The 25952-nt window shown below is 39.8% G+C and overlaps 1 protein-coding gene across 17 annotated transcripts in view; it reads left to right on the top strand.

The window, feature by feature from the left end:
• Nucleotides 1-25952, top strand: part of TANC2 (tetratricopeptide repeat, ankyrin repeat and coiled-coil containing 2) — a gene marked incomplete at its 3' end in the record, with an annotated part of 357840 nt that overhangs the window by 288254 nt on the left and 43634 nt on the right. For all 17 annotated transcript variants that reach the window (XM_082373745.1, XM_082373742.1, XM_082373746.1 and 14 more), the window contains one exon: nucleotides 3041-3648. In XM_082373745.1, the coding sequence (XP_082229871.1) occupies nucleotides 3041-3648 (608 nt within the window). The remainder of the gene's footprint in view (nucleotides 1-3040; nucleotides 3649-25952) is intronic.

Raw genomic sequence — 25952 nt, 5'->3', positions numbered from 1 at the left:
GTCAGATTTTCTAGTTCTTCCCTCTGTTTCTCAACTTTCTATAGCATGAAGATGGACTTTCTTCTATATATTTCTTTTTCTAAGAAATATTGGCAATATTAAGGCTTTATATTAAATTTACTGCAACTGGGAGATAAGAGTTTTTTTTAATTACCTTCCCTGCTCACTCACTGATCACTTAGTTTATGGCCTAGAAGAATGACTAGGAATGTTGGAACTGCGCCTGTAAAGACATATGTGCTAAGGATAAATGACTCCCCCTTCTCTGCCATTCACAGTATAGCTGAGTTGGTATTTTCCATTCTTTACATGTTCACACTTGGTTTGAAACAGGGTTTCTCAACTTTTTTTCCCCTAACCATAGCCTCTTTTAAAGAACATTAAAATTTTGCATATTATGCACCCATCCCACTATTTTGATGCAACTCCCTTAAAACAGTTGTTAATATACAGAAAATAGTCTCGGTGCCCTCCTTTTCCCCTCTCCCAGGCATTTAGTATTTTTCCTGTAGATTGACCAATATAGGTCAATCTGCCTTCTTTGATCAGAGACTGTACTTCTGATCCTGACCACCAACTTGCAGATGTTTGTTATTAAAATCTCAAAGTAATTTGAATGAATCAACATAAATGCATCTTTACAACTAAAAATTATGTAATCCGCCATTATTGGTCAGTAGCTTGTTAAAGATGAAAGATGAATAAAAGAAACTTCCAGGAACACAATCTCTGACTAGTTTTACTAAGTACGTACTTAGGAGATATCTTCATTTATATAATTTTTGTTTGTTTTGGTTTTTTTCCTTCATTTATATTTTTATATAATGCCGTGCGCAATCTCAAAAGATGTTTTAAGTATGACTTGGTAGACCATGTGACTTTAATTTTTCAGCTGTGCCAAAGAACAGGAAAAGTATTATACACACAAAGTCCAAATGTCAATGTCTTCATAGATCAAGACCTGCAATAACTTCCCAGATACTTCATTCACTTCAACCAATAACTTTTTAAAATTATTTAGCTGACAATGAAACAATTCCTAGGTCTTTAAAAATGAACCCTCGTAATTGATCATTCATTATTTCCACAAACATTTTTTACGTACTTCAAGTATAAAAGGCTCTTTCTAAGAGCTGAGGACACAATGGTGAACAAGACAGACAATACCCCTGCCCTCATAAAGCTTGTATTCTAGTGAGGAACACAAATAATAAAGTAAAAAATGAACATATATTAAAAATTTAGGTAGTGTTAGTGCTATGAAGACAAATATAACAGAGTAAAGGGATAAATGAGGATGACAGATATTTTAGATAGGGCAGATAGGAAAGGCCTCTCCAAGGAGCCTTGTAAAGTGATAACATCTGATTTACCTTCTTTGGCTGCTGGCTGTGTAGATAATAATATGTAGGGGATCAAGAATGGAAGCAGAAGTACAGGTGAAAGGTGATGGTGGCTTAGACTAGAGTGGGAACAGTGGAGACCCTCTGAAGTGGTCATATTTGGAGTATATTTTGAAGAAGAATCAAAAGGACTTGATGATGGGCTGGATGTGGGAATGAGCAAGAGAGAAGATTCAAGGATGAATTGTGGGGTTTTGGTGAGCAACTGGGTAGATGCTGGTTTGAGGAAAAGAGAAGGATCATAGATAGTTCCTACGATTTGGTGGTAGGGTCAGTGGTAATACCATTTATTGACATGCGGAGGTTTTGTGGTGGGGGGAAATTTTAGTAGTTCTGATTTGATCACATTAAGTTTGTCTATGAAACATCCAAGTGTCGTTGTTGAGTAGATGGAGATATAAGATGAGAGCTCAGAAGAAATGACTAAGCTGGAAATATGAAATTAGACATCATCCACGTATAGATGATATTTAGAACCATGGGACCCAACTATTCTAGGGAGTGAGGGTGGCCAGATAAGAGGAAAGAATGGAGACGTGAGCCCTGGCTGGACTGAGAAATGAGAGAGGAGCCAGCCAAAAAGGCTGGGTAGGAGTAGCCAGTGTGCTAAGAGGAAAATGAGGGGAGCATGCTGTGGAAGCAAAAGCTGCAGGAGGGGACTCGAGAAGAAAGATGTGTTCACCTGTGTCAGATACTGCTGAGAGGTTGAGGAGGATGAGAAATGAAACTTGGTTATTGGATTTGGCAAGATGAAGATTGCTGATCATCTTGACAAGGACCATTTCAGTGAAGTGACGGGATTGAAGCCCGATTGCAACAAATGGAGGAGAGAATGGGAAGGGAGGAATGAAATACAGTAAGTAGAGAAAACTTTTCTGTTAGGTTTTGCTAAACATGGGAACAGAGATATAGTAGTTGGAGGGAGGAATACGGAGTCACATGTCTCTGTGGAGACAAGACAGAAAGAGAAGAGAAGAGGAAATTAATGCAGGAGAGGGAATGGATACTTACAGGAGCAAAGTCTATAAGCAGATAAGAAAAGATGGATTCCAGAGCATGAGAGTCACCACAAAGCCCTGTCACCTTCCCCCAATGTAATTTCCAAGCAGATCACCAAGGTACCAAGCTTCCCACTATTAGAAGTGTTCCTTTGGGCTAAGGCATCTCCAAAGAACCTACATTAAAATAAAGTCATTTTATCAGGCAGGATAGAAGGTCACATTTTTATATGACATTCTTTAAGTCCTTTTACATTTATCTTAGTGAGTTGTACTTTGACATTATGCTATGGTTTACACTGAGAAAAATTACAACAAAAGTTATATGGCATTCTCTTTTCTATTTTAGGAGTGAGTGTTATTTAGGATATTGACCATTAAATCACTCCTAAAGTGCCCTTTATGAAGACCCATAAAAGTTATTTTAAGTCTCAATATTAGGAAAAGTGTCCCTCCTGTGCAACTAATATGTCTTAATCTATGGACACTAATACTCGATCGTATTTCCCTCTTTTCTTTGACCACTCAGAAGTTCAGAATAAATTTGTGGACCTCGTAGTTTATCACAAGAGTTAGGGGAAACTGAAGGTCTTTCTCTCTCTCTCTCTCTCTCTCTCTCTCTCTCTCCATCTGTTTTAGGAAATTACCAAGCTGCTGCCTTTCCATAGGATTTTTTTGGATCGACTAGAAGAGAATGAAGCCATAGACCAGGACCTGCAGGCTTACATCCTGCACCGGATACACAGCAGCTCAGAGATCCAGAATAACATTTCACTTAATGGCAAAATGGACAATACTACATTTGGCAAACTCAGTTCTCATCTCAAGACACTCAGTCAAGGGTCCTATCTATACCTGAAACTCACATTTGACCTCATAGAGAAAGGCTATCTAGTGTTAAAGAGCTCTAGCTACAAAGTAGTTCCTGTTTCGCTCTCTGAGGTTTACTTACTCCAGTGCAATATGAAGTTCCCAACCCAGTCTTCCTTTGACCGGGTGATGCCTCTCCTGAATGTGGCAGTGGCCTCTCTCCACCCACTGACTGATGAACACATCTTCCAAGCCATCAATGCTGGCAGCATTGAAGGCACGCTAGAATGGGAGGATTTTCAGCAGAGAATGGAGAACCTCTCCATGTTCCTAATCAAGCGCAGAGACATGACTCGTATGTTTGTGCATCCTTCTTTTCGAGAATGGCTTATCTGGAGAGAAGAAGGAGAGAAAACCAAATTTCTCTGTGATCCCAGGTAAGCCATAGACCTGTAATAAGCAATTTGTGAGCCTATTTTGTATTTATTGCATGGAGCATGGGTATTGAAAACAGTGAGAAGTGTTCTTCATTGAACATTTCACATAAAGGAAACATCATCTCTGTTTCTTCTGAAGACAAAGCTATAATGAAGTTTATTTTCTCACAATATTATTTCCTTAAGACTCAAAATCTGCATAGATGTTTAGAATGCTCCCTACATTCCTATATTTTTCTAAACAATTTTGTCTGATTCCACTAGGGTTCACAGGCTATAATTAATTTTTTTAAATTAATTTATTTATTTTTGGCTGCATTGGGTCTTCGTTGCTGCATGCGGGCTTTCTCTAGTTGCGGCGAGTAGGGGCTACTCTTCGTTGCGGTGCGCGGGCTTCTCATCGCGGTGGCTTCTCTTGTTGTGGAGCACAGGCTCAGTAGTTGTGGCTTGCAGGCTCTAGAGTACAGGCTCATTAGTTGTGGTGCACAGGCTTAGTTGGTCTGCAGCATGTGGGATCTTCCCGGACCAGGGCTTGAACCCGTGTCCCCTGCATTGGCAGGCGAATTCTTAACCACTGCGCCACCAGGGAAGTCCCCAGGCTGTAATTAATTTAACCATTTGACAGACTTCCTCAGTATTCTTCAGAAAGAATTGATAGATTGTTCACCTCTTTGACTTAGAGCAGAATTGTTTTAAAATTGTGAGTGCCCTTTTAAAAGCCATGCCGTTGTTAAAGTCACCAGTGACTGACCCCATTAGAGCCCAGCTGATGCTAAGCTTTACAGTGGAAAATGGAATCTTACACCTTATAGCTGAAAAAGACTTGAGGAGATCAGCTGATTTAGCCACTCTTACCTTTAGATAAATAAAGTGTCATTATCCCTATTTTACTATAAAGGCCTTAAAATGCTGAAGCACTTGTGAAAAGCCATAAGGTTAACAGGTGGGAGAAAGGAAGAGGAGTTAAAAGAGGAATGGCAAATGTGCTGTGTGTACCACCGCTCCCCTATCCTGCACCCGTGGCAGACGTCACTGATTTACCCCAGCACTCTTTCCTGATGAGCTTGATCCTGACTTAATCTTTCTCAGCTCAACAAACCAGACTCGATATGAAACTATGCTCAACAAACCAGACTCGATATGAAACTATTTCCCACTCTCTTGGATAGAACCTAGATATCTAGCATCCTAGTGAGGTGTGCTTTCTACTCTTCCACACTCCTTTTTGAAAGAATTATTCCTTTAATAAAGTTGATGTTTTCAAAAGCAGGTATAGTCCTGATTTCCTGGAAACAAAGAAGACACCAACAACATAGCTGACAAACGCAGAGCTTATTCTGGCTCAGAAAGAAGATAGGCCAGGTTTGCCTGGGCCTTCCGCTGTGAGTCATCAGAGAGGCTGACCGTCTCTGACCGTGCTGGGATTTTATTATTACTCGCGAGGCATGTTCTTCACCAGGTCCTGTTAGAGACACCTGTGCTTGTGGGCGTGCTGCTCGGCCTACTTCATGCCGACTCATTAGAAGATCAGTTCCAGATTCTGATGACGATATTAAGCCAGGCAGTAGATTTTGTACTGTCTTCCCTAAGAGGGAAACTTTTTAAAGAAACATGCTGTAGTGGAAAGAACATAAACGTTAGAGTCAGATGACCTGCTTAATTAAATCCTACCTCTTCTAGGAACTGTGGCCTTTGGGAAATTACATAATGTTTCTGAGACAGTTTTCTCATCTACATAAAAGGAGTAATAATTCCTAGAGCTGTTGAGAATTGAGGTCATGTCGTGTAATGCCTAGACTAGCACAGAGTACAGAGAAAGTGGTCAGGGGATGTTCTTTGTCTTCCCCTCTCTTTACAGTAATAGACCTTTCAGGTGTTCCTTAACTAAGTCCTGTGGCTAATTGGATAGGCAGCAGGAGTCTTCTGCTGTCAGCATTTGGGGGCACAAGATTTTTTTTAAAAACCCTGGGTCTGAGTCTCTTCTATGAATTGTATGCCATTCCCAAGAGGATTTTATTGTAAATACCACTAGTACTGCTGTTGATGTTAGTACACAGAGTTGGCAACGACATAGTTAAGAAAAAGAGACCCATCTAGAATTGCCTAATAAACACTGAAATCAGTTTCCAGAGGAACTTTGCTGGCTGATCTGCTCTCTTATCCAGGAACGTCTCAGAGGATTGAGAACTGAGGTCCAAGGGAGCCAGACTAGCGCTGAATTAACAGTATCCTTACAACAGATAAAACCCTCAGGCTCTCAAAGGGGAAGAGATGGTATTTATGCAGCCATATCATGGCTTTACAGGCTTACCTTCTCAACATTGTTTATTAACTAGAATCATTTTGGCAAGAGGCTGATGCACTGGGACAAGGAGAGCAAACGCTTCTAAGTTCAAATGCTGTGTAGTCTGTTGCCTGGTGATTGAATAACACTCAGGGCTGCTGAGGGATCATCATATATCACTTAATGGCAGAGAGTAAACAGGACCAGGCATTATCAAAAAAGCTTTCTTACATGTTTCATCTCAGTTGGAATTCAGCCTTCTTCCCAACACTGTCTGGCACCAGCTTTGTTCCTAAGGTATTGATCTCAGAGCTTGAGGCCCCCTGGGTCAATGAGATGGAAATGCACTAAGAATTTAATGTCACTGGCAGAGCCCAGGCTGGCCTTTCAAAGAAACTGGCTGTAATTGCTTTCCATTGTAGGCGAGTCTGATTAGCAGGACTCTCTCCAGGCAGGGTTTGCCTTTGTGGCTTCAGCCTCTACTTCCTGTACATTGTTCCCCACTCTGTTCTCCACTTTATCTCCAGCTTCTCTCTAGAACATCTAATGTGGTTCAGTAGACCAGGGAAGACTAACTCAGTGCCTCTGAAGTCACATTATGTAGGCCAGTGCCTGACGTGCATAACTCTGTGTAAGGAGAACTTTCAGAAGCTACAGAACATCTCTTCTAGTCCGTCTTCCTGGGCTTTCAACACTCACGTCTTCACCCTGAACTTACTGACCTTATTAGGGAATTAGACACAGATGAGACTATTCTACTGAAGCCAAAAAGTAGTTGACCTTCATCAGAAATAGGCCACCCAGGGTGGTACTTCTGCTAAATGAAGAGAGTCAGTAATCTGAGGATGGCGCTAGAAAGAGGAAAAAGCAGAGCTGGAGGTCAGTGCAGCAGCTGAGATAGAGTTTTCCTTATTTTAAATATCAGACTTCCTGTTGTCCCAGAATCAGGGCAGACAATTGACATCCCAGAAAGAGTGACCTAAGGTTGCATACACGTCTGTCACAGAAAGAAGTGAGTTATAGGTACCTTTTCTTGGCTTGGTAACAGGGTAGAGTATTTGTATATATATGCATGTTGGTGTTTATCAAACTGTAAGTAAAGTATCACTGCAAAATCTTTTATTACATCAAAACTTCTAAGATTTTAGATGAACATTCTAGATAAAAGTTTGCCCCTTGAAGCACTCATAAGCCTTAGACCTCACCACCTTATTCTGCCTTCTGTTTCCCACTATTCATCACTGTCATATTCTGTCATACTCTAAAATTAATCTGTCTTATATGTTATTCGCTCGGCCACTGAGCTATCAGATTAACTCACTAATCTAATAAACTAATCTCTGTTGTTATGGTCATAACAGGGAAGTAGAAAACATTAAATGCAACTTGCGTATTTTAAGTAAAGCATTTAAGAGAAGTCACCAGCCTTTATAATCCAACCTATTAATGACTTTGATAGTTGAAATGTGAGGCTGATAGAGTAGGCAGTTGGGGCCACCAGCCTTGTGGTGCTGTCCAATTACTGCCTAATATTTCTACATAGCTTTAGGCTAGCCCTGAATGAATCCCCACTCTTTTTTTTTCCTGTTTCTTTCCTGTTATCTCTGTTTTCATGGTATTAGCCTCCCCTTCCCTAAGAACAGCTCTCAGATCAACATTTTGATGTGTATATACATGTAAGATTTTGACATAGAGATTCAAAGACTCAGCTGCCTTATTTTTAACTGTTTGAATAAAACACAGGAAGCCTGTTGTAAACTTTAACGAGTCTTAAGCTGTAGACCCTAATGAGGTTTGATTTGGAAGCCTAATTTGAGCTGGCCTGATTTCCTCAAACTAAGAGAAGCAAATTTATAGTGGGTGGAAAAGGGAAAAGGCTACACAAGTCCTGACTGTACCTGTGGGGACAGTTGAGTACTTACTCGATTCCTCGTGGCCAGAGTTGATATCTTACAATAAATGTTCTTTAAGATTTTTCTTAATTATTTTGGCCATGTTAGCAAATTACACAGTGGAGACTGGGTGCTCCAAAATCCATGTCACAAAGCAGTGTGTCAGAGAAGAAGCAGTTTGTCAAAGGGAGAAAAAAAAAAAAAAAAAGAGGCCATTCTCCCTATAAAGGAAAACTAATTCTGTGTCAGGAACTTGTACAGCCTGGCTTCTTAAAGAATACATAAGTCTGAAATGACCACAAAATGGTGAGTTGCAGGGTTGTGGTGGTTTTATTTGTTTTTTTAATCCAAACAGGAGCCTCCAGGCAGGACGACACTTAACCTTACCCTCACGGAAGCACGAACTTGAGGTTACTGCTCCTCAGCCATTGCGGGCTCCCACCAACAACCCCTTGAACTGGCAGATGGATTCTGCTTTCTAAAAGCATTAGGAAAGAATTCAGCAAAGTGATAGATCATGCGAAGAAAAAAAAAAGGCTTGTGGAACTAAGTCAGCCTTTAGGAGGTTTGGAAGAGTTAATGCAGAGAGAAGAGAGGTGTACCAAACACCTTTTGCTAGTACATGTCCCTTAGTAGATGACCTTACCTGCCTAGAAATATTAGCTCTCTAATCTCTGTTCTGGGTCCAGATCTGCTTCACTTCTAATTCTTTTTCTACCACTAAGGGGAAGTCAGTCTTCTGGTGTCATGATTTTGGATATGTGATTTTCATGGAGAGATTTCATTAATCTATAATAATTGGGGGGATTTGTCTAATTTGCCATAAATATTTTGTCCTTATTATCTAAACCATTTTCTAACTCCCTGTTGGCATCAAGAATAAATTTGAGACTCAAAATAATAATGGAATATCTATTATTCTAGTGACCCAGGGTCATGGTTTTGTAATATAATGCAAGGGAGATATTACATGAAATCTAATATATATCTGGGAATATGTCCAGTTTCCCCAGGCATGATGTCCTTAAACTTCACAAATTTGTTTCTCTCAGCATAAATCATGGAACCCACATCTATCAGTCAAATAGGTAAATTGTCCCCATTGTTAAAACTCTCATGCCTTCAAAGATGGACAGCTATAACATATTTTTTTCCTTTTCCAAGTCCAAAATTAAGTTTGCAGAAAGCTGGTAATCAGAATTCTTCTCCACACCTATTTAAAACTGAGAACTACTTATTTTTACTGTCATAAAAACTCATGTGAAGTTTGCTAAGTTAATAAACATACAGAGAAGTAGTTCTGCTTATAAGATGGAGAGAGAGCATCATTTTATGACTCGGCAGGCATGCAGAAGAGTCAACTAACGAAAACACAGAAGGGCTCGTCCTCTCCTGTATTTGATTTTGCTACAAGCATAATATTGCTTTATTTCTTTAAATTATATATATATATTGCTTTTTTAAGGTGTAGCAAATACGGGTTAAAGCAACTTCCCATAAGAAGTAGAGCAGGGAAATTTTAAGGGAAATTTTTGGTACTGAGAGTAGCGTAGGAAATAGAGGCTAATTTGTCCTGTTAATGAGTCTCTGAAGCAACACTGGCTGAATGAAAAGATGGGAATCCCACAGGCTTTCCTAGATTGTCAGACCAAGATTCATGGCACAGCAATCAGAAGGAGTTACTGCCAGCTTAGTGGGATATGACAGCACATTTTCTTTTTTTGTGAGCGGAGCAACTTACTCGGCTGTCTCTAGACTTTCAAAAGCAGCTGAATCTCCACATTTGGTAAAATCAACACTAATAGCCTTCTATTCACTCAACCGTAAGAACCCACAGCTGTGAGACATGTGTTCACTATAGCCATCAGCATACCCACTTGGTTCTACCACCCAAATTTTACTTGTAAGTATCCACTTATTTCCACCTCTACTGACCACACCCTGTGTAACGTCCTCCTGAAAATCCTGCAATGGCTTCTTGTTGTGATTAGAATAAATCAAAGCCAGATCCTTCAAAGCCCTGTATTACAAAGATAGCTTCTGCCTACTCTCTCTAATTAAGTTCATTTGTTCTCCCTCTTATTCACAATTTTCTGGTCATAAATGGTCATCTACCAGTTCCTAGAACTTGCTAAGCTCTTTTCCACCCCTGGCTCTTTGCACTTAATAGTTCGCTCCATCTGGAGCTCACTTTCCCTCATCACATGGCAAGATCTCTCACTCCTTCAGGTCTCAGCCTAATGGCCACCTCCTAAGACTGCCACGTGTCACCTTATCTAAGAAAGTCCTTCCTGGCTTTAACATAGCAACCTTCTGACTTTCTAGTCTTTTATTAATTTATTGTCTGTGAATACTTGTTTATTGTCCACTTTCCCGTCTAGAATGTGAGTGAGCTCCATGAGGACAGGAACCTTCCTATCACGCTCACCTTGGTCTTCCTAATGATTAATAGAGTGGCTGGCACACAGTCAGCACTCAGCAAATATTTTGTTAGATAATGAATTAATGAGTGAACAAAGAAGTGGTCAGTGGTACTAACTTGAAGCTTGCAACTGGAAGTATTTGAGAAACTCTTCCCACAGTTAAGTAGTTTCGTTTGTTCTGCTCCTGCACGTCAGTGGAAAGTGAAGGCATGCATTTCAGCACGCACCCAGTGAACATTTGTTAGGTGACATATTCAAGGCTCTGTGTTAAGCACTGCAGCAGATACAAATACAAGTAAGATAGATCTGTCTACCATGACTTACAGGATAGCGGTTTTAACAGACATATTTATAACCAGCTATAATTTAAGGCCGAGTGCTGTGCTGGAGGTACAAAGAAAGAGCTGAGGAACGTGGAGGAGGAAGAAGTGATCCATCTTCCTGTGCCTGTTGTTGGCGTTTCAAACGGTGGCAGTTCAGTGGCGTCACAGCTCTGCTGCCTCGTGAAGCCCTGCAACTGCCTAAAGGCTTCACTGGCACAGCAGAGGCAGACAGCGTCCGTTCTCCTAGGGCCAGTGATGCATTAACAGAACAGAAGCGCAGGAGGAAACTGTGAGGCATAGCGGGAGAAAGCAGCAAATTTCTATCCAAGTTCTATGTTTAAAAAGAAATTATGCTGTTCCACCCATTTCTACAAAGGTACATCTTGGGCACGCTTTACTTATAGTCTCCTCCTTATCGTTAACGCTTCCATCTCCGCGTTGAATATGAAACAGTAAGACAAGCTGACTAGAAATGTATTTTGTATTCCGGTTCCACGAGAAAGCCACGAAAAGAACATGCCAAAGCAGTTACTAACTGAAAAGCTGAAGATAGAGGCGAGCATTTTTGTAAAGATGTGGGTGTCATTTGCAACAAGCAGACTATAAGGCAGCAACCACCAAAGTTTAACTGCAGGCAGGGTTTTTAAGATGAGAGATGAAAAAGATCAGGATTGTCAGTGTATGGTCAGTATTTGAGTCGTGGTCACACTCATTTCACAGTTGATCCGTGGCAACAGAGATGCCTGCTAATTCAGGGTTGAATTGGGTAGTGCATTAGACAGTGGATCTGGAAGTCCTTGTGTTGCTCTTCCACGCACGCATCTGCGTGGCATTTATTCATGCATGAAACATTTATTGAACTTTTACTCTACGCCAAGGACTCTGCTAGGTACTAGAGAAACTTAGGTGACTAAGACACCCCCAACACTAGAGCCATGACCTTCTAGAGGAACGCCAGACACATAGCAACCAATGACAGTGCCATAGTACTGAGTAGCAGAGGGACCTAGACAAAGAGAAAATACTTTGCAGAGTAAGTGACAGTCGAGTTCAGCCTTGAAGGATGAGTTGATTCCGTTTAGCAGCATTGGCGCAGGAGAGCGCTGGAAGCAGGCTAGAAAACATAATGGCAGGGACAAAAACTAGTGTGAAGACATGAAGTGCCCTTGGGGAATTGTGAGAAGCCATAATTAGAAAATAAGACTTAGGGTCAGAGAGAATGATAGGAAGTGTCACTAGGCAAAAAGTCTTGAATGCCAGGTGTAAGGCTTTACAGTTTATTCTGTGGGTAACAGGGAGTCTATAATTTTGTGAGAAGGCGGAGACAATGATCAGGTAACTCTGATAATGTGCAAAATAGCTCTGACAAGTAGCATATGGAAGATGGGTTGAAGAAGAGGAGAGACTGCAGGTCAGGATACTAGTTATGAGGTTTAGAGCAGTAGTCTAGGTGAGAAGTACTAAGGCCTGTAATGTGAGAACAGAGAGCAAGGTAGACATTTTGGAGATACTCAGAAGCACTTGGTCTTTTTTTGTGTGTATGGGAGGTTAGGGTGGAGGGATCAAAAATGACTTCAGAACTTATCTTGAATGATGGAAAATAGTGAAGCTACTGACCAGCATAGAACATTCTGAAAGGAGGAAGGGTTCTAGCATGAACAAAGGCAGGAGGAAGAACAGGCTTATGGGGAGAGGTGAAATCCTATTTTTGGCATGTTTATAATGAATTGCCTCCAAGGGAAGATGAACAAATATATATAGAAATGTGACCTTGGAAAACAGGAAAAGAGAAAGTTGAAGGCATGAGGTTATGGACTGCAGAGTTATCAGCAAATAACTGACAGTAGAAGCCATAGAACTTAACAAGATCATCCAGGTTAAGAGTATAAAGCAGGAAGTTTGGAAGCATGAAAACAGAACAGGTGTATTTTTTTATTGACATATATTTGTTTTACAATGATGTGTTAGTTTCTGCTGTACAGCAAAGTGATTTATATATATATATATATATATATATATATATATATATATATATATATATATATATATACACACACACACACACTCACACACACATTCTTTTTTTTTGTATTCTTTTCCATTATGGTTTATCATAGGACATTGAATATATTTCCCTGTGCTATAACAGTAATACCTTGTTGTTCATCCATTCTATACATAATAGTTTACATCTGCTAACCCCAGCCTCCCACTCCATCCCTCTCTCAACCCTTTCCCCCTTGGCAACCACAAGTCTGTTCTCTATGTCTGTGAGTCTATTTCTGTTTTGTAAATAGGTTCATATCAGAGTAGGTGTATTTAAATGCTAGAAGAAAATGGTGAGCCAAATAATAATTTACAAGAGTAATATTAGAGAAACAAGAGAAAGTAAGGTCATGGAAATCAAAGGAGAAGATTTTTCCGGGTTAGGTCTGAAGTAATGAATATAATTTCTGCCTGTATTCCATTAGCCAGAACTGTCAAGTGACCCCACTTGAATGTGAATGCAAGGTCCCTGGCAAAGTAACTGCTTCCCAACAACTCTCGACTGTGGATGGGAGCACAGACCTTTTGCAGACAGATACCCTTCTCTGCCCCATAATTCTAATCTCACTAGGTCTCCCTAAATAATTCCCCACAAGTACCTCTATAATATAAAGACATTCCACAGCAGCACATGTTATTTCAGCCCACATTATAAGATAGCTAGGATAGGCTTTAGGTTGTAAGCAGTTCCTCACCAGCTGGCTGTCCCTGTACCACTTTATCACATCTGAGCACCACATAGAAGAATATCAGAACACTTAAGTGTTATTTCTCTGAAACACTAAAGTGTTGTATATCAAGTTTGTCATCACCAGAGCTGATGAAATCTATGTGACTACACATTAGTGACTCTGGCTAGAACAATGGAGAAAACATCCATGCTGGAAATATTTGAGTCCACTTGTTAGCGTGTTTCAGTACTACAAATAGAAACTTTAAGATTAACTATCTCCCTTGGGTGCTAAGTGAAAATCTATTAGAAAAACATAGTACCATTGTATATTTTGTGTATAACAACTGTTATGCAACTTCCAAACAGGTAAATGGGCGGAGGGTAGGGATGCCCTAGAGGGTAGTCTTGCCTTAGAAAGAGATTTTGTCTGAAAGATTCCGTAGTTCTGAACTCCTGAGGTACAGGGGCATCAGGTAAGGGCAGCTCCTCACTGTCTTATAACCTACAGTTGTCCAAGGGTGAGTATCGCTTGTCTCCAGTAATCCTTATCGAGGGGCTGCTGATGCCTACAGATGGAATGGAGGTTGGATCTACCCTCTGTTATTCTGGATACACCCTTCCCTGCCTTTTGTCAGGAGAGGGGAGAGAGGACAGTTCTGGGGAGAAGAATCTTTAACTCTGACATGTGATTGATTCTCTCCTAAAATATCGCAAAGCAAATATATCTTGAATGTAAGGTTTATATCCTCCTGAAAACCTCTGATCTACATGAAAGGTTCATATTCCTCCTGTTAGCTTAACTTTTACCTTATTTCTTAGGGACTGGTTAGCTCTGTCCTTATCCCCACTCTCTGCCTGAAGTTACACTACCAAGTTTTCCTGCAGTGACTAACAGTGAATGACATCCATCCCCAGTCATTTTTCCCTGATCCATGGATTTCCTTTCTGGCTGTAAAAGTAGTGAGGTTAGGTGTGGAGGGGCAAAGATTGGAGTTAAGGATAGGGTACTGCATTTCACCCTGCTGCATACGTTAAAGATTAAAGTTCTGTTTGAGCACACAGTCATCTTCTAATATGTTTAAAGTCTTTTATGGTTAACGTTCATTCCTTTAGTCCAGCAGTGTGCTAGTTACTATGGAGGATATAAAAGAAATATAAAATACATTTTACTTAATATCTGTCACTTAATTCTCACCACAGTCCTGAGAGATAGGTGTTACTATCCCTGTCTTACAGAGAAGTTCGAAAGCTTATTCAAGGCTATAAAGCTTGTAAGTGACAGAACTGGGATTTGACTTTCTTTCAGGGATGGAGTCCGCAGGGTGACTGAATCACAAGGTGACCTCATTATATAAGCTATGTGGAAATACTTCTTCTGCCCTCACCGCTGCCACCCCCCCCATTGGTCATTATAACCACATATGAACCCACATTAATGTTGATTTTGATCACCATCATCCTTAATTATAGGGGAAAACATAGTTGTGTTCAGTCATGCGTAAAAAGTCACAGTGACTAGGGCTGTCTCTATTTCTTAACTACGCTCTCCCAAAATGCTAATCGAAAAATGTCAAAATTAACAGTTGCTGATTTTAATTGTAAGAATCCAGATTGTACACTGTAAAAATGAACATACTGTTCTTTACATTGGTCAACTTTTTCATACAAATTTGCCCAGAAATAAAAACCAGTTCGTAATCTTGTCAGTGTGGCAGTGGAACGAGGTTTCAGAAGACCTTGGGTTCTCATCTCATCTCTTTTACGTCTGAGCAGCGTGAGCTAGGATCTGTCCTTCAATCTTCCTGAGTTTCAGTCAATTTTCTACCGTATTAGGAGTAATATTCACTCCTGTGCCTGTAGTATAGGTGTACGGGAGAATATAAGTGTTGTAGTATTTCGAAAGCCATAAGGTAGTTTACAAATGTAAGGGGTTATTATTCATTCATTCTGCAGCTATTTACCCCTATTAGCAGGTTGTACATATGTGAAAAAACGTAGCTTCCGTCCTCAGTACAGTCTAGTGGGAAGACCGACGTGCAGACAGAGAGAGAGTGCTGCAGTTGGTGCAGTGATGGGGACGTGTACCCGGTAAGACAGAGCCTAAAGGAAAGAATCGCTGAGTCCATCTAGGGGCACCAGGGAAGGCTTCACAGAGGAGATGGTGTGGACTGAGACTTGAAGAATGAGAAGTAGTTTGCCTGATGAACTAAACGCAGAAGAGAATTCCAGGCAGAGGGAAAGCATGTTTGAAACTCTAGAATAAGTTACTCTGTCTGGAATTAGAAGTACCAGGTAAGGAGGTAAAGACACAGACAGATAGATAAGGGACAAATTATGGAGAGCCTTTGAATACCATGCTAAGGAGTTTAGATTATGTACAGGAGGAAATATAAAGCCACTGAAGAATTTTGAGGTGAATTTTGATCAGGTTTCTGTGTGGGCCAGGAAGGAGGCAGTGGAGAGAATGAGTGGATTGCAATTATCCAAGAGAGACGATGCAAAGGGGGGAGAAAAACAGCAGCTGATGTTATGCCTGAGTGACTGGAAGTATTTTTTAAAAATAAAGAACTCTTAAGGGGATTTGGTTTTAAGGGAAGACTTCAGCTTCAAACAGCATCGTTTGGCAGGTCATTTGGAGGAAGAGGGATCAGCGGGCAGCTAGAGAAGCAAAGGAAATCTCAGTGCTGGAGATGCTGTTGCAGTGAGAGCTGAAGCCAGGAGTCGAGGGGAGGGCTGCCTACGAAAGAAGAGTGAATGGGGAATAGAGCAAAGAAGTTAACGTAACCGAAGGAAAGGAAAAGTGCCAAGGTAGTGTCACAGATGTCAAGAAAAGAGACAGTTTCAAGGAAAATAGTCCATAAGACTTAAAGCTGGAGGGAGAAAATAAAAAGAAAGAAAAAGATCAAAGGCTAAAAGAAAACCAATTAAGAGGCTCCTGGTGATCTTAGAGAATGGTGAGGCTAGGAGTCAAAAGGAATAAGGTTTGGCTTCAGTGCCTCCCTGTTGCCTGTGGTGTTGAATACTGACTCCTCAGCCCAGAATCTTAACTTTCCTGGGAAGCCAATGCAGTTGACTTGTTTCTCCCCATACATTCTCTGGGATTGTAAAAATTTGCCTTTATATGTTCATTCATTCTGTTCCCTCCATCTTCTACGCCTTTCCCCACTTTCCTATTTTCCTACCTATCAGCATCACACTCAAACTTCCAGGACCCAGAGACAAAGGATTTCTCTTCCAGGAAGACTTTCAATTCCCTCTCTCTCTCCTCTGAATCACTGTTACATTTAATTTCAGGAACTCAGTAGCAGTCAAGAGGTTCAGAGCACAAGCTTGGTTTTCAGATAGACCTGGGATGGAATCTGGGTTCTGTCACTTACTGTGCTGTCTTGGTGGAGTCACTTCCCCTCTCTAATTTTTATATTTAATATCTGTAAAATGGGGATAATGATATTTACTTCTTTGTGTTGTTGTGGGGAGTAAATGAAATGATGTATATGAAACAGCATATTGCCTGGTCCATGTTTATTTTCAGAAATGGACTCATAGTAGTGTATTTTATATTTGTTCTTTGTAGCACATACCACAATCAGTGCCCACTCTCCTCCATCCACTACTCCAGCCGGAATGCTAGCTCCTTGCAAACTCATCTTTGTATCATTGTCTGGTAAATTGCATCATGGACTTTAATTATTTGTTCTTTCTTGTAGCCAAGCCCTTGGTCATGTGACTTTGCAGGGACTTGTTTTGGTTAACACTTGCCATCTTCAATGAGAGGGATGTAAACAAAAAATTCAAAGTGTTATATTTGAAATTTATAACCCTAAATAAGTATAAAAGAAAGTTAAATAAATGTTCAAATGTTTTATTCTTAAAAAAAAAAATAAGGTTTGGGAGTGAGCAAATAATAAGAAAAATAGAAATAAATGTAGACAACTCCACATATAGGCACATTCAGACTATGGATTAGCCAGTGACATCATATTTTGTCAGAACAGTAAGGTACAGGGGAGGGACCTTCAAGATGGCAGACAAGTAAGATATGGAGATCACCTTCCTCCCCACAAATACATCAAAAATACATCTACATGTGGAACAACTCCTAAAGAACACCTACTGAACGCTGGCAGAAGACCTCAGACTTCCCAAAAGACGCCCTCAGGCGACCTACACGCAGAGGTGGGGCCAAATCCAAAGCTGAACCCCAGGAGCTATGTGAACAAAGAAGAGAAAAGGAAATCTCTCCATGCAGCCTCAGGAGCAGCAGATTAAATCTCCACAATCAACTTGATGTACCCTGCATCTGTGGAATACCTGAATAGACAATGAATCATCCCAAAATTGAGGCAGTGGACTTTGGGAGCAACTGTAGACTTGGCGTTTGCTTTCTGCATCTAATTTGTTTTCTAGTTTTATGTTTATCTTAGTTTAGTATTTACAGCTGATTATCATTGGCAGATTTGTTTATTGATTTGGTTGCTTTCTTCCTTTTTTTTTTATATATATATTTTTTTCCTTTTTCTCTTTTTGTGAGTGTGTATGTGTATGCTTCTTTGCGTGATTTTGTCTGTATAGCTTTCTTTTACCATTTGTGCTAGGGTTCTGTCCGTGTTTTTTTGTTTGTTTGCTTTTGTAAGTATAGTTTTTAGCACTTGTTATCATTGGTGGATTTGTTTTTTGGTTTCGTTGCTATCTTCTTTTTTATTACTTTATTTTTAATATTTTTTTATTTTAATAACTTTATTTTATTTATTTTCCTTTTTTTTTCTTCTGAGCCAAGTGGCTGACAGGGTCTTGGTTCTCTGCCCAGGTGTCAGGCCTGAGCCTCTGAGGTGGGAGAGCTGAGTTCAGGACATTGGTCCACCAGAAGCCTCCTGGCCCCTCGTAATATCAATTGGCGAGAGCTCTCCCAGAGATCTCGATCTCAACGCTAAGACCCAGCTCCACACAACGACCAGCAAGCTACAGTACTGGACACCCTATGCCAAACAATTAGCAAGACAGGAACACAACCCCACCCATTAGCAGAGAGCCTGCCTAAAATCATAGTAAGTTCATAGATACCCCAAAACACACCACCAGACGTGGACCTGCCCACCAGAAAGACAAGATCCAGCCTCATCCACCAGAACACAGGCGCTAGTCCACTCCACCAGAAAGCCTACACAACCCACTGAACCAACCTTACCCACAGGAGGCAGACACCAAAAACAACGGGAACTACGAACCTGCAGCCTGTGAAAAGGAGACCCCAAACACACTAAGTTAAGCAAAATGAGAAGACAGAGAAATATGCGGCAGATGAAGGAGCAAAGTAAAAACCCACCAGACCAAACAAATGAAGAGGAAATAGGCAGTCTACCTGAAAAAGAATTCAGAGTAATGATAGTGAAGATGATCCAAAATCTCAGAAATAGAATGGAGAAAATACAAGAAACATTTAACAAGGACCTAGAAGAACTAAAGAGCAAACAAACAGTGATGAACAACACAATAAATGAAATTAAAAATTCTCTAGAAGGAATCAATAGCAGAATAACTGAGGCAGAAGAACGGATAAGTGACCTGGAAGATAAAATAGTGGGAATAACTACGAAAGAGCAGAATAAAGAAAAAAGGATGAAAAGAATTGAGGACAGTCTCAGAGACCTCTGAGACAACATTAAATGAACCAATATTTGCATTATAGGGGTCCCAGAAGAAGAAGAGAAAAAGGGCCTGAGAAAATATTTGAAGAGATTATAGTTGAAAACTTCCCTAATATGGGAAAGGAAATAGTCAATCAAGTCCAGGAAGTGCAGAGAGTCCCATACAGGATAAATGCAAGGAGAAACACGCCAAGACACATAGTAATCAAACTATCAAAAATTAAATACAAAGAAAAAAATATTAAAAGCAGCAAGGGAAAAGCAACAAATAACATACAAGAGAATCCCCATATGATTAACAGCTGAACTTTCAGCAGAAACTCTGCAAGCCAGAAGGGAGTGGCAGGGCATAGTGATGAAAGGGAAAAACCTACAACCAAGATTACTCTACCCAGCAAGGATCTCATTCAGATTCGACAGAGAAATTAAAACCTTTACAGACAAGTAAAAGCTAAGAGAATTCAGCACCACCAAACCAGCTTTACAACAAATGCTAAAGGAACTTCTCTAGGCAGGAAACACAAGAGAAGGAAGAGACCTACAATAACAAACCCCAAACAATTAAGAAAATGGTAATAGGAACATACATATCAATAATTACCTTAAATGGAAATGGATTAAATGCTCCAACCAAAAGATATAGACTGGCTGAATGGATACAAAAACAAGACCCGTATATATGCTGTCTACAAGAGACCCGCTTCAGACCTGGGGGCACATACAGACTGAAAGTGAGGGGATGAAAAAAGATATTCCATGCAAATGGACATCAAAAGAAAGCTGGAGCAGCAGTTCTCATATCAGACAAAATAAACTTTAAAATAAAGACTATTACAAGAGACAAAGAAAGACACTACATAATGATCAAGGGATCAATCCAAGAAGAAGATATAACAATCGTAAATATTTATACACCCAACATAGGAGCACCTCAATACATAAGGCAAATGCTAACAGCCATAAAAGAGGAAATTGACAGTAGCACAGGCATAATAGGGGACTTTAACACCCCACTTTCACCACTGGACAGATCATCCAAAATGAAAATAAATAAGGAAACACAACCTTTAAATGACACATTCAACAAGATGGACGTAATTGATATTTAGAGGACATTCCATCCAAAAACAACAGAATACACTTCTCAAGTGCTCATGGACCATTCTCCAGGATCATATCTTGGGTCACAAATCAAGCCTTGGTAAATTTAAGAAATTTGAAATTGTATCAAGTATCTTTTCTGACCACAACACTATAGGACTAGATATCAATTACAGGGGAAAAAACCTGTAAAAAATACAAACACATGGAGGCTAAACAATGCGTTAGTAAATAACCAATAGGTCACTGAAGAAATCAAAGAGGAAATCAAAAAATACCTAGAGACAAATGACCACAAAAACATGACGACCCACAACCTATGGGATGCAGCAAAAGCAGTTTTAAGAGGGAAGTTTATAGCAATACAATCCTACCTCAAGAAACAAGAAACATCTCAAATAAACTAACCTTACACCTAAAGCAATTAGAGAAAGAAGAACAAAAACACCTCAAACTTAGCAGAAGGAAAGAAATCATAAAGATGAGATCAGAAATAAATGAAAAAGAAATGAAGGAAACGATAGCCAAGATCAGTAAAACTAAAAGCTGGCTCTTTGAGAAGATAAACAAAATTGATAAACCATTAGCCAGACTCATCAAGAAAAAAAGGGAAAAGACTCAAATAGAATTAGAACTGAAAAAGGAGAAGTAACAACTGCCACTGCAGAAATGCAAAGGATCATGAGAAATTACTACAAGCAACTGTATGCCAATAAAATGGACAACCTGGAAGACATGGACAAATTCTTAGAAAAGCACAACTTTCCGAGACTGAACCAGGAAGAAATAGAAAATATAAACAGACCAATCACAAGCACTGAAATTGAAACTGTGATTAAAAATCTTCCAACAAACCAAAGCCCAGGACCAGATGGCTTCCCAGGCGAATTCTATCAAACATTTAGGGAAGAGCTAACACCTATCCTTCTCAAACTCTTCCAAAATATAGCAGAGGAAGGAAGACTCCCAAAGTCATTCTGTGAGACCACCATCACCGTGATACCAAAACCAGACAGAGATGTCACAAAAAGAGAAAACTACAGGCCAATATCACTGATGAACATAGATGCAAAAATGCTCAACAAAATACTAGCAAACAGAATCCAACAGCACATTAAAAGGATCATACACCTTGATCAAGTGGGGTTTATCGCAGGAATGCAAGGATTCTTCAGTATACACAAATCAATCAGTGTGATACACCATATTAACAAATTGAAGGAGAAGAACCATGTGATCATCTCAACAGATGCAGAAAAAGCTTTTGACAAAATTCAACACCCATTTATGATAAAAACCCTCCAGAAAGTAGGCATATAGGGAACTTACCTCAACATAATGAAGGCCATATATGACAAGCCCACAGCCAGCATCGTTCTCAATGGTGAAAAACTGAAACCATTTCCACTAAGATCAGGAACAAGACAAGGTTGCCTACTCTCACCACTGGTATTCAACATAGTTTTGGAAGTTTTAGCCACAGCAATCAGAGAAGAAAAAGAAATAAAAGGAATCCAAATCGGAAAAGAAGAAGTAAAACTGTCACTGTTTGCAGATAACATGATACTATACATAGGGAATCCTAAAGATGCTACCAGAAAACTACTAGAGCTAATCAATGAATTTGGTAGAGTACCAGGATACAAAATGAATGCACAGAAATCTCTTGCATTCCTATACACTAATGATGAAAAATCTGGAAGAGATATTAAAGAAGCACTCCCATTTACCATTGCAACAAAAAGAATAAAATACCTAGGAATAAACCTACCTAAGGAGACAAAAGACCTGTATGCAGAACACTATAAGACACTGATGAAATAAATTAAAGATGATAGAAACAGATGGTGAGATATACCATGTTCTTGGATTGGAAGAATCAACACTGTGAAAATGACTCTACTACCCAAAGCAATCTACAGATTCAATGCAATCCCTATCAAACTACCAATGGCATTTTTCACAGAACTACAACAAAAAATTCACAATTTGTATGGAAACACAAAAGATCCTGAATAGCCAAAGCAATCTTGAGAAAGAAAAACCGAGCTGGAGGAATCAGGCTTCCTGACTTCAGACTATACTACAAAGTTACATTCATCAAGACAGTATGGTACTGGCACGGAAACAGAAATATAGATCAATGGAACAGGATAGAAAGCCCAGAGATAAACCCATTCACATATGGTCACCTTATCTTTGATAAAGGAGGCAGGAATATACAGTGGAGAAAAGACAGCCTTTTCAATAAGTGGTGCTGGGAAAACTGGACAGCTACATGTAAAAGAATGAAATTAGAACACTCCCTAACACCATACACAAAAATAAACTCAAAATGGATTAAAGACCTAAATGTAAGGCCAGACACTATAAAACTCTTAGAAAAAACATAGGCAGAACACTTCTGTGACATAAATCACAGCAAGATCCTTTTTGACCCACCTGCTAGAGAAATGGAAACAAAAATAAACAAATGGGACCTAATGAAACTTAAAAGCTTTTGCACAGCAAAGGAAACCATAAGATGAAAAGACAACCCTCAGAATGAGAGAAAATATTTGCAAATGAAGCAACTGACAAAGGATTAATCCCCAAAATATACAAGCAGCTCATGCAGCTCAATGTCAAAAAAACAAACAACCCAATCCAAAAATGGGCAGAAAACCTAAGACATTTCTCCAAAGAAGATATACAGATTGCCAATAAACACATGAAAGGTTGGTCAACATCACTAATCATTAGAGAAATGCAAATCAAAACTACAATGAGGTATCACCTCACACCTGTCAGAATGGCCATCATCAAAAAATCTACAAACAATAACTGCTGGAGAGGGTGTGGAGAAAAGGGAACCCTCTTGCACTGTTGGTGGGAGTGTAAATTGATACAGCCACTGTGGAGAACAGTATGGAGGTTCCTTAAAAAACTAAAAATAGAACTACCATACGACCCAGCAATCCCAGTACTGGGCATATACCCTGAGAAAACCATAATTCAGAAAGAGTCATGTACCACAATGTTCATTGCAGCACTATCTACAATAGCCAGGACATGGAAGCAACCTAAGTGTCCATCGACAGATGAATGGATAAAGAAGATGTGGCACATATATACAATGGAATATTACTCAGCCATGAAAAGAAACAAAATTGAGTTATTTGTAGTGAGGTGGATGGACCTAGAGACTGTCATACAGAGTGGAGTAAGTCAGAAAGAGAAAAACAAATACCATATGCTAACACATATATATGGAATCTTAAAAAAAAAAAAAAAAAAAGGTTCTGCTGAGCCTAAGGGCAGGACAGGAATAAAGACACAGACATAGAGAATGGACTTGAGGACACAGGAAGCGGGAAGGGTAAGCTGAGACGAAGTGAGAGAGTGGCATGGACATATATACACTACCAAATGTAAAACAGATAGCTAGTGGAAAGCAGCCGCATAGCACAGGGAGATCAGCTCAGTGCTTTGTGACCACCTGGGCGGGGGGGGAGGGAGACACAAGAGGTAGGAGAAATGGGGATATATGTATATGTATAGCTGATTCACTTTGTTATACAACAGAAACTGACACATCAGTGTAAGGCAATTATATTCCAATAAAGATGTTAAAAAAAAAAAAAAAAGAATAGTAAGGTACAAATGGAAATGCCAGCATGTAATGGAAATTGCTATTTTACCTTTTGTGTCCTCAACACCATAAGCTTTGAGTCCGGTGAACTGATCAGAATCATTCTTTTATGAATAACGTAATATGCTTGTATCCAAAAATAAATATACTATTGTTGTCACCTTCATCTTTTCCTTGACCCATATGGCTTGCTGTTTCTCCTCAGTGCCTGATCAACAATAACAAAAGCAAGCACTGTCCTCTATAGCTGGCTGAAATGCATACTAGAGAGATGGAAGCATCTTCCCAGGGTATCCTAGTCACGGTAGTAAAGTAAATGCACTAGGGCAAGTCAGTTCTGTGTCTAACTGACAATTCATATCCTTGTCAGACATGAGCTTTATCCTTATTCCTCACCAGCATGGATTCTCATTAATGGCCTGAAGCATAAGTGGTGGATCGTATTCAGGAGTTCTAGTCACTATGAACAGCCATGGATGAGACACTTAATGTAATAATTCTTACACTAGGGAGGCTACAATAATTTCATTGTTAATAACTGGTTAGGATTTTGAGAACTTGAGATAGGGAGCTTTTATAAATGGTTCTCATTAACTTCTGTTAAAATAGCCTACCAACTACATTGGGCTTTCAAGGGATATATAAGAGTTCAGTAGCAATTTCTAGATTTTGTGAGTGTGAAACAACCCTGGGCTCATATCTTCAGATGACACTGATGATTCCATACAAGATACAGTTGTCTGAGACATTCTCTCAATTAAATAACTTTCTTTCCTTTATGGTTAGTCTTATCTGATCAAGTAAGATGACCTGGTATCCACTAGAATTCAGAAATTCTATGAAGCCGAAGGTTAGAACATGGTAGAATTTCTTTTTAAAGTTTTATAGGATGATTCCTACCTAAGATGGGAACTGTCCCATCCTCTGTTCTCCAAGTTCTTTACTGAAGCTTAAAAAAAAGGGAGGGAGGAAGGGAGGAAGGAAAGGAAGAAGGAAGGAAGGATATGTTTGTTTTTCAGACTTCAGTATTAGACATCTTCAAATATTAAACCTGGCAGAGTAACCAGTGTTAAATATGAGAGAAAATCATCCAGTAGACATTTGGGCCTCCTCTCAGCAAAGTGTCACCAACAAAAATTCACTTGCTGTTTTTCCTTCTGTTTGATTAATTCATTAGGCTTGAAACTGAGATAACAGTTTGATTTCCCTCCTCTATGACACTCCAAGTGAAAGGAGTAAAAGAGTTGTGTTGTCAGTAGCATAGAGAACTCTGCTGACACTATCCTGGTTGGGGAGTAGAGAGACGGTTCTAAGTGTCACAGTTCCTACAGACTACAGCAAATGTGGTAAGAAGGCACAGCCCAAAGGTGACCCAGTATCCTTTCTTTAATGTCCGATCTTGCTTCCAAAAAAAAAAATTTTTTTTAATAAATTTATTTATCTATTTATTTGTTTTATTTTTGGCTGTGTTGGGTCTTTGTTGCTGTGCACAGGCTTTCTCTAGTTGTGGCGAGCGGGGGCTACTCTTCATTGCGGTGCGCAGGCTTCTCACTGCGGTGGCTTCTCTTGTTGCGGAGCACAGGCTCTAGGCGTGCGGGCTTCAGTAGTTGTGGCATGTGAGCTCTAGAGCACATGCTCACTATTAGTAGTACACTGGCTTAGTTACTCTGTGGCATGTGGGATCTTCCCATACCAGGGCTCGAACCCGTGTCTCCTGCATTGGCAGGCAGATTCTTAACCACTGCGCCACCAGGGAAGCCCCCCAGAAAATTTTATTGAGAATTTTTATGTGCAATACACAATGTTTGGCACTGTGGAGAGTATAAACAATTCGAGATTTCTGTCATAAATGTAAATAAAAATACACATACACAATCCTGCATGTATACACATACCTTACATGCATACATATATACATATATACATTCACATGTAAAGGCATATATCATTAGTATGCTTTGAGCTGGAAGAAATAGAAAACATCAACTCAAATGGATTAAACAATAAAGAAATTTATCACTTCATATAACAAGTAGTCCAAAATTAGGACTGCTTCTGATGCTGTACAGTCAGGACTCAGGCTCTATTTTTCAGCAGTTCTCTTAGCTTAGCCTTTTTGTTGGCTTTGTCTTCAGGCCAGCTGACCACGTGTTTACAGGAGGGCTGTGGCAGTACTGAGCATCCTGGGCAGATGAGACAACATGCAGAGGCAGAGAAAAGGGTTTTCTCTTTCATGAACAGATTGGGGATCTGTTGACAAGGAGATGGGGGGTGAGAATGATGCCA

This window comes from Balaenoptera borealis (assembly GCF_965194805.1).
Source record: "Balaenoptera borealis genome assembly, chromosome: 20".
Lineage (NCBI taxonomy): Eukaryota > Metazoa > Chordata > Mammalia > Artiodactyla > Balaenopteridae > Balaenoptera > Balaenoptera borealis.
The sequence above is the reverse complement of the archived record's forward strand: the minus strand, read 5'-3'. Positions and strand labels throughout refer to the sequence as shown.